Genomic DNA, 18,076 nt, shown 5'->3' on the forward strand with positions numbered 1-18,076 from the left:
ACCTGAGAAAGCAAGTTAATGGGCCTCACCATGCCCGGGACGCAGCAAGTTCATTAAAAGCTAGCTCAGGTAAAGAGCCATGCACCACAGAATGCACCTTTGCTAGATTTAACCTGGTTAGAAATTTTCTATGTGGAAGTCAAATTGCAGAAGATTTTTAGCACTGATTATCAAAGTTGCAAAACAATAATATACTGCCAGATTATATTCAGAAATTCTAACAGTTGTTTCACCGAAAAGTTGGAAGTTCATGTTCTAAGGCAAGTGCTGGAAATTTACTGAGATATTTTTTCTTTGGGATTTTTTGACACCATCAGTGCACAAATGCAGCTCCCCTGTGCCATAGCCCAGCACTCAGAGTGATAGCCATCTCCACCTTGTCCAGGCTGGGAAACGAGTTTCACCTTGAGACAGCCACCTCTGGAAACACGGCATCTTTCCAAACAATGCAGCTAGTCATTTTGGCACAATTAAAGTAAAAATCAAAATGCAATTTGAAAACGTGACATGAAAAGGGAGACTTTTAATCTTCAGAATGACAGCTCTTAGGGCTTATTTTTCCACTTTTAGATACTGGTATCAATTATTTAGCTAGAATTTGGGTATATGAGCTTTTGTACACACATTCACACACACAGCTAATGAGAGTTAAAGCAAAGATGAAAAGACTACATGGAATCAAATTACTAATGCAATTTACCACAAAGGCAAAGCCCCTTGGCCACTGAAAAACAATAAAAAAAACCAATACTGGCTATCACTGGGGCTATACATTAGTTTTCAGTTTGACACATTAGTGCTTGATGGTGGTGTGAGCCCCAAAAACCAGAAGACAAAAGAGACATTATCTTCCATGTTCCCAGGGAAATTAATTTATGGGGAAGTGAATCCAACATGCAGACATCTGTTTCTTCCAAACATCAAGAGCATTAAAAAACCTGTTTAATTATGGATACAGTATGAGACGCACTGCTTTCTAATTCTGCACTTTCAATTTTTCATTTTTAATCTTCTGTGTGGCCTGCCCCGCCCACCCCCCCCCCAAAAAAAAAACCCCAACAACAAAACAACAACACAACAACAAGAAGAAACAGGATAAATTGCATAATTCAGTATTATTTATGAATTGTATAAAATGTCACTGCCAGACTCAGGAAGCCGGTCGGTCACGAAGGGGTTCGCCCCTCGGTGCCAGGCCCCGCGCCCTCCGCCGGGCCCTGGGTGACGCCACGGCCGCGGCCCCGCCCGCTGCCGCCTGACCCGGGAGGCGGTGGCGCAGGCGGGGTTCGCTCGGCTCGGCTCGGCTCGGCGGCAGGGCCCGGATCGGTGAGCGCGGCCGCGGGGCCGGTTGCCTCCGGGGGCCCGTGGATACGGGCGCTGGTTCAGCTGGGGCAGACGGAGGGCGGCGGGACGGGCACGGAGCAGGCCAGGGCAGGGCAGCCGCGGGGAGCCCAGCGGGGCGGCCGGGAGAGCGGCGGGCAGGCAGGTGGTCAGTGGGAGGGAGGGAGGGTTGGTCGGGGAGAGGCGTGATCAGGGCAGGTTGAAGTAGCCATGATGATAAATAATGTATTGAGTGTCTCCTTATGGACGCGAGAGGTTATTTGTCAGAATACTTTGTATAACTGCTCCTTGTATTTTGTCTTTTTCTTTTAAAGGATTCGTGTTAGATAGTTTTGAGTTGTCTGAACGTGTAGAAATGTCGGCAATGATCAGAAACTGGCAGGCACACAGCTAATGAAAAAGTATTAAATAGCAATCTTATGTAATACTGAATTTTCCATGATGACCTTGAAATCTTTGGCCACGGAATGGTAGGCAATGTTTTTGTACATCGGTGCTCCGAACGATGTCTGTGTTGGGCATTATCTGCCCGACTGGTTTTTCAATTTCCCTTTAGAGAAGTGCCAAGTAGCCTAAAAGCTCTGCGTTGAAAGCATGTGATGGAGATACAGACCAGGGAGTCGGGAAGGAAGTTCAATTACTTGGATATAAACAGCTTGAGACAGCAGTAGTACCGAGAAGAGAAAAGTTAGACCTGCTGGCTGGGCGAATGTAGGTACTGGGATACCAACCTGAGGTGTAGGTTGAAATGTCAAGAGGACTAGAGTTTCCTGAAGTATCTGGTAATTTTGAGAGTAAGAATTACTGTCGTATATCAGATCACTGACTTTCTTTGTTGTCTAGTCTGTGATATCTTCTAGCCCTAGGTGCTTAAAAACTAGCTGTAGGCCAGCACTTAGTGAAAAATTTAAGGGCTTCTTAATTTAAATAAACTAAAAACATGAAAAGGTAAATTTATCAGCTAGTACCTGGCTTGTATTGTTTTAAATTCCACATAACATTTATTCTAATTCAGTTTGTTCTTTAAATTCTTGAAAATTACTAATACTTTCTTAATTGCTCCTTCTCTACAGAAATAAGGCTTAAACAGTTCTATCTGCATGGTAGTTCTCCTAATGAGCAGCTGATAGAAAACAGCTGACAAATAGGAAAAGCTCTTGGATTAAGGGTGGTATTTTTTTTGTGTGTTTGTTTTGCATTTTCCTCCCCTATACCTCCCATGTTTCAAAAGTAGTGAGTTGTAAAGAATGTCTTACCTCTGTCAGTCAGGATGTTTAATCCTCTCAAGTCTTAGGCTTCATGTTTACCTTGTGCCACTTCTTAATGAAGTGGGTTTTGCTGCTTCAGAGGAAGGATGGTTATCCAGATAGTTGAGATGCTTACAATATCAAACTCAAGTTTCCCTGTTGCACTGTAGCCTCCTTTGGTCAAGACATTTAAAACCACAGAGTATATCTGGACTGATAAAAGAAAAAGGGCTATGGAATGAGCTCAAGCGCCTGATTGATCTGTGATTATCTACAATGCCCATTAGCTCTTTTCTTAGCTCAGTTTTGGACCTGCTTTCTCCAAGACAAGTTCCTCTAAATCTTATTTTGCACTAAGTAGTACAGATCTGGGCCGATCTGAACTGGCCACAGGACCAAAGGTTGATTTGCAGTGCTCTCATATGCACTTCGCTTTAAAAGAGAGGACATGAGACTTTATTGTACAGAAATGGATTACAGAAAAATACTAAAACATGCAGGACACTTAAATACTATATTAAGTTCATACATTGAAAATAGTAATGACTGAGGATATTCCTTGCATATGATCAGATCACTACTTCAGTGTTCTGTTTCAGAGAATATTTATTGTTGTGTTGTGAGGGAGCAAGTAAGTATGCTTATTTTATACCATCCATTACTTTATATTAGTTTTAATAAGTTACTGAGAATGAAATTCAATTCTTTGTGCTTTTAGTCATGTTGTGTTTAACTTAAGATCTACTGTGAATTCCTTCCTCCATTTCCAAGTGCTTTGCCACCCAAATGCATAATTTGGTAGTAACTACACTGCACATATACTGCGAATTTGGGATGTTTCTGACAATCAGAGATGAGTTGCAACAATCCCACTTTTCCAAGTTGCTGAGCCAGCTTTTGTACCTCCGCTGTGCACTAGTGCTGTGTGGACACTGATCGTGCTGACATCTCTGTTTTCTTACAGACCTTTTCTGGTGTTAATAAAGACTGAGCTTTAGCAAGAACAGTGCTGCTGACAGTATGACAAGTGTACAATGAATAGTAAATTAATTAACTATTCAGTTGAAATGTAGCTCTGACTTCAGGATTTTACTTGATGTCTCTTCTTGTTATAAAAGAATTATTTGAAATCTGTAAATTATCTTCGCTTTAGCCTCCCCCAGAATAAACAAATCAATATACATGGGGCAAGTAGACTATGGAATTGCAGTTGTGTTCACACAAATGAATTGTTTACTTGAAGTCTTAAGAAAGGACTTTATGCACGATTGGGTATACAGGCACTAAAAGTCTCAAATCACTAAATTTTGCTTATATAGAAGTAACTGTGATGATAGATAAAACGTGCCTTTCTCCGTTTTCTAAACATTTTCTGTGTTTGCCTAACTACAATTCTCAAATCAGAGGTCTTTGATGTTAAATTTTTTTCACCTTTATGGTCTTCTTGAAAAGTGGATTTTTCAGTAGTAAATACAAGCATTGACATAAGATGATGTAGTTGCTAGGTTCTTTTGCTCCAAATAATTCAGTTACACATGTCTAAATGGTTCATGTATAGATCATAAAATATATTGCATGATTAAGTATAATCTTTTGTGTAAGGACCCAGCTATATTCACAAACTCGTGAGAGTTCTTTCCAGTTATTTTTATTATAATTGTTTGCTGTCGTGCTTGTCAGAAGCATGCTTATAAATTCAAAACTTGATGTCCTTGGAGGTTATTAAATATACACTTATGCCAGTGTATAAATCAAAGATGCTGAACCTGTTGGCAGCAAGTGACTGTAATCAATTGGAAAAATCTCCTACTGCCCAAGATTCATTTTTCTGCTACGTGATGGGGAGCGAACAGTGAGCATAGTGGCTTGAGTCACTGCTGATCTCTCCATGTGGGTTGCCTTCTCGGGCTGTCCCTGTCATATTCTTAGCTATGTCTGTCTGTCATTGGACTGAAACCACACATCTTGTCTTTTGCATGAAATCGGATCCTGTCACATCATGAGAACAGATGCGTTCCAGATGACATGGCATTTCTGTTGTGTGATGCAGATGCATCAGTCATATAAGTGCTGTCTGCATTTTGATTATAAAGGGTGTGGGAGTAGAGCACAGCATTTCATCTTTGCCTCTTTAAAAATCTTTTAATGACCTGCACTTCCTAAGTTTCTCTGGATTTGTTGGACTAGAGGAAAGATATTTTCCCGATTTTATATATATTTTTTTTTCCTTAGTTGGTAATTAGACTAAAGCAAGAAGAGACATTAGATAAACTTAAAAGCAGGTACTATTTTGGGATTTTATTAAAAGTTTGGATTTCAATAATTCTTTTTTTCTTTACTGATTTACTTCCTTCTTTTCATCCATTATATTTGTGGAGACTAATCCAATCTCTTAGCCTTTGTTGTATTGGCTTGGTAAGCCAATCCTACATCTCTCTAGGGAAAAGTGATCGATTCATCTGGAAAAAATCAGTAACTTTCTGCACACCTCCTCCTGTTCTGGCGCAGCTTCCTTGAGTGTGGCTCAGCATTGTGTGAGTTCTCACCAGAGCTGCACACAGGGGCATTAGTGCTTCTGTATGTGCAATGGCAGCGTTTTTATTTTTGCACTTGGATTTTACTTACCCCCAATGTTTTGTGTAGCTTGATATTGTGATTGACAGATGTCTCCTTTCTTTCAGCCATCTTACACAGAGAATCGTGGTTTTGCTTGAAAATATATACTCTTTAATTTTTATATAATATCACATTTTTGTTGTTCATGGTACAGTCTTTTCTAGTATAATTACCTGATTTTTCTGAATTAACAATGCCTCTCATGGCTGCCAGCAAAAAACTAGATCACTGGCATTTTTTACATTGTATGTTGTAAGCACTATCTTAGTCCAAGAATGATTTATATTTTCTGCATTTGGCCAAGACTGAGAATCTGCATACCATTAAAACAATGATTTTACACAGTTTAGAATTCAAATAAACCTACCATATTCTTTTCTGCCCTTCAGTTGTTGAAATATATGAGGCAGTTTGAGGAATACATTCCAAAACAGACCTAGAACCTGCAACCTTTTGTACATTTTGGTGCTTTCAATTATTTTTCACCTGGGGAGCAAGGAGTGTAAAACAAATTGTCTTTTCTTACTCTATAAACACTGTAAAGGAAATAAGTAATTCCCTGTTTTCATTCTGCAAAGCACAGCTTTAACTGTTCAAAGTATTTCCCAGTTCTGTGTATTGATGTTAGCTGAAGTTGATCAAGATTTGTTTAAATATGTTGAGTGCTTTCTCTTAAATTATTCAAATAGAAACGTACTGTTTGTTGGTTCAGCCTTTATTTAAATAGACAAAATGTTAACTGAATTTTTTAATACCTTAGAGATGTTTTTGGAAAAGTTAAATTTTTTAAGTTATTTGTTTACTCCTCTGTTTGCTACTGATCTTTAAGATGAAAGTTTTAATATCAGGCATGTCCATGTTCTTCTGATGTTTAACTTTTAAGAAATAAATGTCTTTGATGTAACTAGATTTGATGTTTGTAGATTCCTTGCTGTCTTGGAATCATGTCAATGTGAATGTTATTAGGAGATAACCATAATATATCAGATGCTGTCCCAAGCAAATAGATAGATTTCTGCTAATACATGCAGTATGGTTATCATTACGAAGACATTTTATTCTAAGGTAAACATCGTTTGGCTTTATTGATGAATATTTTTATTGATTTTTATTTCATTTTGCAGTAATGGAACAACTGCAGGATCCAGTTATGCAAGAAGATGCAAATATTAAAGCTATTAGTGAAGAGTACAGGAAAGCCTTTATTTTTATCAATAAAGGACTGAATACAGATGAACTGGGTCAGAAGGAAGAGGCAAGAAGTTACTATAAGAAAGGGCTTGACCACTTGCTCCGAGGAGTTAGCATTCCATCAGAGGGTCCTGCGTGTGTAGGGTCCCAGTGGGAGTCTGCCAGGCAAATGCAGCAGAAGATGAGGGAGACCCTGCAAAATGTTCGTGCTCGCCTCGGCAGTCTAGAGCAAAACACCCCACCTGTAGAAGCAAGTCCTGCTACGATGGATGCCCCTCCTGGGGTGCCCAAGTTATATCCATCCATTCCTTCCAAAGAAAAGCCAGAAAGACCACCTGCCCCTAATTCTTTGTTTGCACCAAGTCAACCATCCGCAGCAGATGGAGGTGTTGCAGCTGTGAGCCAGGGTCAAATTCCAGCTATGAGTCCATCCTCTGGAAAACCTCTCTGTCTGCCAAATGAAGCACCTCCTGCCTATACTCCTCAAGCTACCAATGGCCATTTTACTGTGTCTTATGGCACAGACTCTGGAGAGTTTTCTTCTGTAGGTGAGGACTATTACAACAAGTGTACTCAGCCACCTCCCCTGGAAAACCTGGGAGTGGATGCAGACGAGCTGATCTTGATTCCCCAAGGAGTACAGATATTTTTTGTGACTCCTGATGGGCAGGTTAGTGCTCCTTCATATCCTGGATATCTACGCATTGTGAAGTTCTTGGATACAGATAGTGAAGCAGCTCAGAATCGTCCACCTGCATTTCTTCAGGTAACAGGAAAATAACTTTTGCCTTTAATTAAAATTTCAAGAACTGTCATAAAACTCTTAACAGGAAATCTTCCTAAGTTCTTGCTCTTCAAAGCCTAAATATCTTTGTGATAATATGAAGAATGTTATAGATGTTGCAGAAATGGTTTTGTATATACTTTTATGACTTCTTCTGTGAAAAGTACCTCTGTGTCTTCCCAAGGTTGCCAAGTGCTGACTGTTCTGGTGAATCCCAGTTTCTAAAGGAGTTGACTGAATGCATCTTTTCATTTCATAAAATTAACTTCTCTTCCTTCACATAGAGAAGACACGTTGATTCACGTACTGTAACATGTCAGTGTCCATTGGGCTTGCAAACTACCCACTTCATTCTCATTTAGTGATAAGGTATTGAAGTTAGGGCGACTGATAATTTGGAATTTGAGGGCCCATGTTAGTACAGATTCTGAACTACAAATAAAAAAGATGCATTATCTGTATTTTTTCAGTCCTTGCTTGCTTCATGTGGGCATGTTCTGTAATGAACGTTGTGGATTCTGACTTTGGATCTCCTTGTGTTTGCTAAGATTGGCTCTTGGAGGTCTCATACAGAAAACATACTTCCTGGTTTTGAGTCTGCTGGTTCAGCTCCACCTGTGTTAGCAGTCTTCAGCAGTAGGCCAGTGACAGCCATACATTTTATTTATCCTATCATATAAACCTGCCCTGAGTTCTACAGGATGGTACAGGCACTGTGAATCCTGACTTGTTTGGCAGTTCTTTTCATTGACTTCTATACCTCAAGACTAGACCTCAGTTAAGAGGGTACCAGCCTGAATTACAGTCCTGTGAAAATTAATATTTTCTCTATGTTAGACTGTCAGAACTAATGAAGAGTTGTGTTTCCAGAGTCATGTGGGTTGTAGTTTTTTGGGATTGTTTTTCTTTTTTTGTTTTTTAAAAGATGGCATAAGACTTTTTATTTTTCATCATAGAATCATAAAATAGTTTGGGTTGGAAGGAACCTTAAAGATCATCTAATTCCAACACCTCTGCCATTGGCAGGAAATCTGTCACTAGAAACTTTATGGAAAATCAAGTTTGTGGTGCTTATCACTATGCTCTGTCTGTCTTTCTTTTTAAAAGCATCTTTTAATTCCTTCCTGTACTTGTCTTTTCTAGGTTTGTGACTGGTTGTATCCTCTAATGTGTAACCAGTCTCCTGTTCTGTGCTGCAGTACTGGAGTCTACATGTTCCCTGACACAATGTCCCAGATACCAGGGTCCTATGTAGGAGTAGTGCTGTCTTCAGAACTTCCAGCAGCTGACAGAGAGCTGTTCGAGGATCTCTTAAAACAGATGTCTGACCTTCGAATCCAGGTAAATTTCTGAGGTGCCTCTTTATACCAATAAGGAAAGGTATAAGTCATCAATATATTCTCACATTTACATTTAGTTGTGTAAAACTGCAAATTTTTGTGTCTTGCTTAGTAAACTGACCAGTGAGAAATAAAGTAGGCCAAGATTAAGCAGCTGTGTAATGAAACTGTAGATCCTGTGACATGGGAGTACAGAATTTCTAAAATACTGATTTGTAAGCACAGACCATAGTTGGAGACCATTTTGTATATTTTCTCTATTTTTCCAAAAGAGAACATAGAACCCAAAATAAAATTTGGGGTTCAGGAGAAAGCATGTTTTTCCCTGTGTGCACACACACACATGCACACAAATTATGATGGATGACACCATTCTTGGAATATGGTGCCTAAATGTGTTTACAGTTCAAAAATGGTAAGCTGCCTCAGAGAAGATCTGTGAGAATAGTGTGTACTTCAAAAATCTGCCTCAAATAGGATCTCAGATAAATCTGGTGTCTTATTGCAGTAAGATATTGACAGGTAGAGAAAACAGGGAAAAAAAAACATAATCTAACAAAGGTGTGATAACATACACTGACTGGAAACAAGGTGCAAAATGTTATCGTAAGAGTACTGGAGCACCATTTCAGGAAGAGTGGTAATCTATAACTACTTAAGAGCTCATAGCAAGATTATGTGTTTTCATGAAAGAGAGAATTTTGTTGAATCAACCAAGAGTTGAATGCAGTGATGATGGACCAGTTTGGAGCATGCCATGAGGGTGGAGTTCTGTTATGGTATAAGTCCTGTCGAGTTCAGCAGGGAATTTCACTAGCACAGGTGGCCACTAATTTTTACTTAAAAGGAGAAAGTACTGCAGAATTATGGGCTATTTCAGTGCAGGACTCAATGGATAAAATGCTGTCATTTTTCCTGCGTAGTAGGGGTTCAAATTTGATATCTCATTAGCTCCTTATTGTCCTAAAACTTCGTGTTTTTGTTAATGTTCCCTGATACGATGTCACAGGTGCCAGGATCCCATGAGAGATTAGGGTTATCTTCAGAGCTCCCAGCAACTGAGAGAGCGCATTTTGAAGATAAATTTAAACAGATGTCTGGCCACAAAGTCCAGGTAAATGCCAGGACAGTGATTCCAAAATTTATAGTAAACAAAATAAAATAGTCACTGGAATGCATGTTAGAACAGCTGATTTGACTGACAGCAGCAATGTATGCTGTGTTCTGTGGCTGTTTTTTTGTTGGGTCGTTTTGGCTTTTTGGCTTTTTTTGCTTTGGTTGGTTGTTTTTTGTTAAGAGCAATTGCAATTACTGCAGGCTACCACATTTTTCAAGTCAGCATATTTCAGGAGTTTTGAAAACTGTGATATAGCACAAATATTTCAAAGCCTAGTCTGATAGCCATTTAATGTGTCTGTTTTACATGGTATTCATGAGGATCTAGTTGACAACTATATTTAATATAATTATAGTAGTGAGTCACCTGTCTTATTAGAGAATCCATTTCTGTTCCTTAGTATAGTCCTCAGAAGTCTTGTTGGCAGTTTTTCTACATAGTGACCCAAACTGTGGTGTAACTAAATAACATCTGGAACATAGTCTGGGTCTTTTAATTGTTTATTTGTTTGGTTGGTTTTTACCTATAGCTGTTTATTGAGGTAATTTGGTCACATGCTGAAAACGTTTCTTTGAACACAAGATTTCACACTGCTGTCAAGCAGTAATTGTGATATGTCAGTGATACAGTGTTAACCTCCTGGGTAGCAACCTTCTAAGTTTTAGTGTACTCTTTTCTGTTAATGTTGGTTTGGTTTTGTTTTACTGCAGCAGTCAGCTATGGGCAATAGCCTGCCTTTATGTCCAGTAAATGTTTCAGGGGAATTCCATGTAATAGCCAATATTCTATATTGTGTATTCTGTTCTGCCAATGGGTTTAATCTAAACAAAAACTTCTTTTCTTTCTATCTGTCATTAACTAGCAGTGTTTTCAATCTTTGAAATGGTTTGGGTTTTCATTTACTTTTACATTGGAAAAGTTCTAAAAATCGAATCTTAACAAAAACCTAGATCTATTACAATTTTTTTGCTTTTTGTAATTAAAGTTTCATTGTACGTTGTCTGTGGTCTGTGTAAAGTGATGTTACATTTTTTAGAAACACTAAATGGCCTGTGTTGGTGGTTGCTGTGTTTGAATGATTAACATCTACTCCAGAAACTGTAGTGTTTGACACGAAATCACACAGAACCTGTCCACCCGGCTTTAAATAGGGAGCAGTATCATGCACAGCATTGTGTGTGCCTGGGCTGTGCCAGTCTGCAAAAGCATAAACAGCACACAGCATGAATAATGTCCTTTATTTTTTAATTTGGGAGGAAAGGATGAGGAAAAAAAACAATCAGGACAGCTGCATTCCCTTAGTGCAGCTGGATTCTCTGACCAAAGACTGCAGTTCTTATGCTGAATAACAACAAAGTGGACTTCTCTCTAAGATAAAAATGATAGATGGGCAAGTTTCTTATCTGTTTTGCTACTGAACTTGTAAATTTTTCCTACTCAGCTCCTTGACCATATGTCTATATTGGCAAGCAAATCTTTTCATTGTAGCTGGATGAAGAAAGTGTAGGAAAAATGCTGACCTATCTGATAAACTTTTCTGGAGTGTAGCATTTTGGTGCAAAAGTAATTGCATCTTAAATTTCCCTTGAGTTTCTCCACACTTCCCCAAGGCATGCACAACATTAATATTATTTGATAATGGATGTTGTATGATCCTGATGATAAGCTGCGAAGTAGATTCTCAGATGTTTTGCTTTCACTTGTCAGCCTTCAGAAGCCTCTAGTGATGCAGTTAACTTGCCTCAGACTGTACATATCCAACCACAACCTGAAGGAGCAGAAGATCAGAAAGAGTTACCAGAGTGGAGCGAGAAGGTTGCCCATGGTATCTTGTCAGGTACTGTTGTAATAAGTGTACTGTGTTGAATATAAACCTCTGTGAGTGACATTTAAACAGTATTTTCAAGTAAGTGCGTGTGTGTTGGTAGAAGCTGAGTGGTCAGAAGTAGTTGTTCACTAGTTCCAGTTGTGGTCATCTAAAGGATGCCTTGATGAGCTTTATAAAAACAGTGCAGAATATATATCCATTGCCAACAGTCTTGTTCATTGCAAATCAATCTGGCTCCTCATGTGACACTGTTAGGATATCACCCCCTGTGACTCAGACCGTTGTCACAGAACAATTTTACCCCTGTATGAGCAGTTATATTACAGCAGGCACCTGTTGTGATTTCTGCAGATAAACATGTGGGTTTTTTTCCTCTGAGTGCCTTTGGAATATACTAATGACCACCATCTGACTGTAATAAATATGAATCTGCAAGGAGGGCTAGAGGATTTGGTTGCATGTTTTCATGAGTGTTAATAGCATTGAGATGTGCCATTCTATCACTTCTCACCTATCCGGGGCTTGGATATATGTTAAAAAATTATTATCTGTATTAAGATGACATTTGGATGAAAGCTGGCTGTATTAAATAAAATTAATTTCAAAAGCGGTGGTTTAGGAGCAGAAATTAATGTAGGAATTCATGGTGGACCATTCAGGGAAGAGTATAAATGCAGACTATGTAATCAGGACTGTTTCTAAAGTCAGTGTTGCAGAGGTAGAGGAGGGATAGCTGTAGGAATCGTAATCTGTAAAATTGTACATTCTAAGAAAAGCAATTTTTGCCTTTTAGGTGCATCTTGGGTAAGCTGGGGCCTAATGAAAGGAGCAGAATATACTGGTAAAGCTATTCACAAAGGAGCTTCTAAACTGCGAGAACACCTTCAACCAGAAGAAAAACCTGTGGAAGTCAATCCAACTGTAGCAAAGGGACTTCATGTAGCAAAACAGGCTACTGGAGGAGCTGTGAAAGTCAGCCAATTCTTAGGTAAAAATTTCCATCTCATAATATATATATTGTTTGCCTTAAATAATAAATACCTCGTAAAATGAGAGCTGGTTTCTCTAGCCAATTAACAGGTGGAGGAACTGTCCTGATGAAATCCAGAGAACAGTAGTTTGTGCCTAGTTACCTCCTGCAACAGACATGCTTCAGGATTAGTATTTATTACTTGGCCTCGAGATATCTTTTTCGTTCCTAAAACAATAGTGTGTATAGTCTTAAGTTTGACATGCTTTTGAAAGTTTTAGACAGTTAATTTGAATATTGTCTCTTTCTTTTCTTAAGTTGATAACCATGTATTTTAAAAGCTCTCTTGTCACTGTATGTATTTTTAAACTCATACACCTGAAACAAATCTGTTTGACTACATATAAATTTCCAAATAGGAACGGTCTGGTGTTCAGAGGTGCTTGGCAACCCTAACAGCTCTCAGTAACTTCATTTCATTATTTAATTGCATATAATGTTCATATTTACTCAACCACGTTTTAAAGGAAATTGTGCTGGTTGTTATAAAACTACTTTGAAGAGCTGGAATGATTGTAAGAAAGTCTTCTAGAGAAGACAAGTCAGGAAAGCAGCAGCTTGTTCCCTATCTGCAAGTTGGGGATAACAAGGCAATGGAATCAGTTTCTTGAAATTTGAAGTGTGAGATGTGTATGTATTTCTTTTAAAGCACTTTTTAGCCATAAGACCAACCTTACTTGTTTCTTAATATCTGAAGCTGTGCAGAATCTGAAAAATAAGGTTGCTCTGTATCAGTTGGGTACTTAAGTGTGGATTAAAGCCTGTGTTTCAAATAAGCATATTTAAATAGAAGCAACACTTAAAACTTCAGTGAAGCTTTCTTCTAATTAGGAGTAAAGATTTTTAAGGAAAGATGTTCTGTGTTCTTACTAAATAATCTGCATGCCATTGCTTTATGGCAGTTGAAGGAGTATGTTCTATAGCAAGCTGTGTCGGAAGGGAGCTGGCTCCACATGTGAAGAAGCATGGCAGCAAATTAGTTCCAGAATCCCTTAGGAAAGATAAAGATGGCAAATCCACTTTTGATGGTGCTATGGTTGTAGCAGCAAGTGGAGTTCAAGGTAATAAAAATTCTTTATACTTTTTAAAATTGCATTATTTTCAAGTTGTGAACTCAAGCTGATTGTTTTTACAGGGTTTTCAACAGTGTGGCAAGGTTTAGAAAGTGCAGCGAAGTGCATTGCTAAAAGTGTTTCAACTGAGACTGTAAAAACTGTCAAATACAAGTAAGTTATATTTTTATTGATTTTTATCTTCTATGGTACATTGTCATTCTGTTTGAATAATGGCAAAAAGGAGCTTATGAAAGTGCAGGGAAACTATCTGAAATACCTGCTTTGCTATAATTATGTAGCACATGATAAGGTGCTAAGTGCACACTAATGAGCATCTCCTGTAAGCAAAAATATGAAATGAGTGAATGACTGTGTGAAGTATTTTTTTAGCTCTCTTTTGTAGAAGTATTACAGCTTCAGGCTGTCACAAATAATGTTCAGATTTCTATCTTCGCTCTACAGTATAATGTCATTATGAAAAAAGTTACTAGTTTAAACCTCTTGGCTCTAATCCTGAATTTTTGCAAACTTAGCTAAAGTTAAGAAAAATGAAGAACTTCATCTATCAGCAGGTCTAGCTATAGTGAGGAGGTACAAAAAAAAAGAAAACTGTGTAAGGAAATCTAAGGCATAAATAGCAATAATAGAACAGCCTCGACTTGGAAAATACAGATGTTCTTAGAAAAAGATAGTGGGGGAAGAGGAAAGTGACATTTGGGATTAAGATGATGTTTCTAAGATGATGAAAAGATGAAAGCCGAGTGCGCGTACTGGGAGATGCTATGGAGAAAAAGGGAATTGAAATAATTGTCAAAGATAGGAAATGCACCCCCTCAAAAAAGTGCAGTAGGTTTAATAGAAAGTGAGGAGTAAGCCAAAGCATGTAGGTTAAATTGAACAGGTGATAATCATAGCAAAAGAGATATTAAAAAGGGTTGGCTGAAGGTGCATACAGGCTCCTAGCAGAAGGTAACAAGATAAACATCAGCATACAGTATTAAACAGATTGGTGTTCAGGGTTGTGCTGTGATGCATTTCAAATAGAAGGCCAGATAGTGAAGTTCTAGTCAGTGGTGCTTTACTGCTAATGTTTGTTTTCAGTAGGTAAGAATGTCAGGAGGTATTGTACTGGTATTCATTTCACATAAATTCAAATTAATGTTTTTGTTTTAGATATAAAAACGGAAAATATGGAGATGAGCAGACAACAGACACTCAGTGAAACACAATAAGTAATTAGATGTTGCAGCTAATTGCAATACAATGGAAAATTATATTTAATCTTTAAAACCTATCTTTATAATTATATTAAAATTCTACATAATCTCTCTTTTGGAAGCTGTTTTTTGTCACTGACAAAGATTTCTGCCATTCAAAATACCAGTGAATGAGCCAAATTCCCCTTAATGGAACAACATTAAAGGAGCACCATCAAAGTGTCTCTAAATCAAAAAAAACTTGGCTAAAACTTAGCTACAATACCTTTGGAATTATATAGAGATGCTCATCATTTGCATGTTAATTGGAATCGGGGGAAAACATAGCTTCAGAAGTAATATTTCAAGTCCTATGCTACTGTCTTTTTTACAAACAATTCAAATAAATGCAGTATATAGCTGTGCACGACTTTTTTCTTAAAAAAAAAAAAAGTTAATTATGCAATCGAGACTGGCAAACTAAAAAATTAGTTATCAGACATTAAGAAGTTGTTAGTTTTACTGTACCGGATAAACTAGAGTCTTGCTTTAAATGAGGTTACCTGTTTTACTGATATTATATACTGGATTATGATGATCCTGAGGTGAAAATAATTAATTAAATTGACAAATACTGCACTTTGCTGTGAGATTAATTCTGTGATCTGCAGATCCAGTGTTGGTGATTCAAGGCTGTTGCTCTATCAGAGAATTAAAAGCAAAACAAAAAAACCTACTAACTCTTTTTATTTGGTTTCATTCTTGGTTCCAGCCATATGCTCTGGCTGCTGAACTGATAATGTTATAGATTTTTGGATTCTTTGATATTCTGTGCTTCTCTCTGGCTTTATTTCGAGGTCCTCAAAGAATCTCTGGTCATGAAAAACATAGGGAAAAAGTAACTCTGCCGACTGCTGGCATTCTGATGGTGCCAGGAATACTTCCCTTTGGCCTGGTTTGTCTGACTGCAGTGCTCTCTGGGGAAATGTCTGGCTGCCCGGAACAGTTGGAGTTACTGCTCTCACTGTATTCTTGTCCTCTTTCAGTAGTCAACTCTCTGTACAGTTGAGTATATTAAGTAGTTAATATGAGACTAATGACTTCGCCCTAAAGCATATGGAAGCTGGACCCACACCCCATGGGAGACACCAAAGGTTTTTATCTCTTCATAATTTTCATCATAGTCTCAAGATAGCTTTGTCGAGCCTTTTGGGGTTTTGTATGATGCAGTACTCCGGGTGGGGTCTCACCAGAGCAGAGTAAAGGAGCAGAATCACTGCCCTCAACTTGCTGGCCACATTGCTTTTGATGCAGCCCAGGATACGGTTGGCTTTCTATATAGAGGGTATAGGAATATTATGTAAGGACTTGGAGGTTATTGCACTTCTCTCCCCTTCCCCTTCTTATGGTTCTATGGATAAGTCTTCTACTCTTCGACACTCAAGAGAAAAGAGGGAGAAAAACTGAAAGGTTTTTTGAGGAAAAAGAGCAGAAGCATATTGGTATTTTTAAAGGGTAATCTATCTGATAGAGGAACAGCCCTTACTCAAATGGCTTTGTAATTTCTAATTTTATTCTTAAGACATTCAGGCTCTGTGCTTATTATTTGTTCTTGGTAATGCCTAAACTTTCAAAAGAATTCCAGTGAAGATTAAAAAACTAAGTATACAAATCTACAAAACTGCTCTCTTTCTTTAGGTATGGAGAGGATGCTGGCCATGCTACAGATGATGCTATGAATTCTGCAATCAATGTTGGTGTGACAGCATTTAACATTGACAATATTGGTATCAAAGCTGTTGTAAAGAGAACTGCAAAGGAAACTGGCCATGCTGTGCTAGATGAATATAAAGTATTGGATAATGAGAAGAAGGGTAAAAAATGAAAGCAATTAAATATTTCTCAAAGCCTTACATTAGAGATGAAACTTCCTATTTACAAGTAACTGCATTGCTCATCTGCAATTGAACATAAATCACACTGTACTTTCCAAGCAACTGTTACTTAATTTGACATGAAAATGTAAAAATAGGGAGAGCATTCGTAGAAGGAAAAATGAAAGTTGTCAACTCCTTGTTCTGTATTGAACAAGAATTTTAAACAACTGGATCAGGGCTTTAGGCAGCTGGAAGATTATGAGTTTGCAGTTCATATACTTGCCTCTGTAAGCACTTTTTCAAAATAATATATGGAATAATAGATTAATATAGTAATACTATTGTGAATATTTTTGTAACACTTTATAAAGAAGGTGGTGATACTGAAAAAGTAGGATTACTAATTCTGGAACAAGTAAAATTATTAGTTTTGGGTTTATAACGATCCTTGAGTTAGTTTTACTAACCTAGCCTTGTCTTATTTAATATGCATTACTAAAATAAGCATTGGGTTTCATTGTTTTATAGAGAATTTATCTTTTCAGCTACCAAACAGCTAATCTTATCCAAAGTTCATGTTAGGAGAAATGAAAGATGAACCTCAGGTAACTAGGCAGTTATTCCCTTTTAAACTTTTTTTTTCATCCAGCATATAAGTAAACCAAAGATACCAAGCATTTCTTTTAAAAGACAGTATTTACAGATCTAGAAAAATGCATTTTCCGCTTGACTCCATACAGAATATACAAAGATTCTTTGAAATTCAGATTTTTATGTAGAGAGGAGAAGTATGTTTTTGCATAAATTATTTTTTTGTGAAAATATTCTGTAGAATGCACTAGGAACTTCTGTGCATTCTGTACTTTGCGGGCAATCCAGAAGGATTCAGATTATATATCATGGCCTCCTAATGGAAGACAGTATATATTTGAACAAATAGTTCTAACAGTCATCATCTTTATTCCATTAAATTCATAGTTGCACAAGGGTATGAAGCCTTTAAAAAGGGTACAAAGGCAAGCCCTTTTAATGGAGAGAGGTGTGCAGAATAGATGCAACTGTGTAGATTTGCAATCCTCTTTGTAGCCCAGTGTAAAATAACTCAGTATGTCAAATCCTTGAGATGCTTTGGCACCGCTACTTATTTAACAGTTCACTATTGAGTTTTAAAGCTGCTACATATTCTAATATTGGCTGTACCTGCAACAAACAGAACACCATCAGTTTACAACTTATCTCCATTTCATGTAAATGGAGAAAATGACTGAATGGTTGTTAGCAAGTGATATTTGTATCAGATTAAAAAAACCACAGTAACAACTGTCTATTAAAATGGTAATAGGTGCACATTTTGTGGTAGCTGCTGTAGGGTGAGAAATGTGAAACACAAGGATCTAACCACTTGAAGTCTAACTTTGATTTATGGAAATAAAGATGAAATTAAAATTGGTTAA

At 37.7% G+C, this 18,076-nt stretch overlaps 1 protein-coding gene across 6 annotated transcripts; it reads left to right on the forward strand.

The window, feature by feature from the left end:
* Window positions 1-1,259: 1,259 nt before the first annotated feature.
* Window positions 1,260-18,076, forward strand: SPART (spartin). Of its 6 annotated transcripts, XM_051778890.1 has the most exons (10): window positions 1,260-1,326; window positions 6,329-7,161; window positions 8,323-8,520; window positions 9,529-9,633; window positions 11,344-11,473; window positions 12,258-12,452; window positions 13,397-13,555; window positions 13,630-13,720; window positions 14,723-14,781; window positions 16,444-16,581. In XM_051778890.1, exons 2-9 carry the CDS (start codon window positions 6,331-6,333, stop codon window positions 14,769-14,771), a joined length of 1,758 nt encoding a protein of 585 aa, XP_051634850.1. In that variant the 5' UTR covers window positions 1,260-1,326; window positions 6,329-6,330; the 3' UTR covers window positions 14,772-14,781; window positions 16,444-16,581. The 6 variants fall into 6 exon arrangements, with proteins under 6 accessions (XP_051634850.1, XP_051634844.1, XP_051634849.1 ...); XM_051778884.1 differs by lacking the exon at window positions 14,723-14,781 and having other exon boundaries at window positions 16,444-18,076; XM_051778888.1 differs by lacking the exons at window positions 1,260-1,326; window positions 14,723-14,781 and adding an exon at window positions 1,359-1,482 and having other exon boundaries at window positions 16,444-18,076.

This window comes from Manacus candei, unplaced genomic scaffold (genome assembly GCF_025592945.1).
Source record: "Manacus candei isolate 608988 ecotype Guabito, Panama unplaced genomic scaffold, ASM2559294v1 h1tg000014l, whole genome shotgun sequence".
Lineage (NCBI taxonomy): Eukaryota > Metazoa > Chordata > Aves > Passeriformes > Pipridae > Manacus > Manacus candei.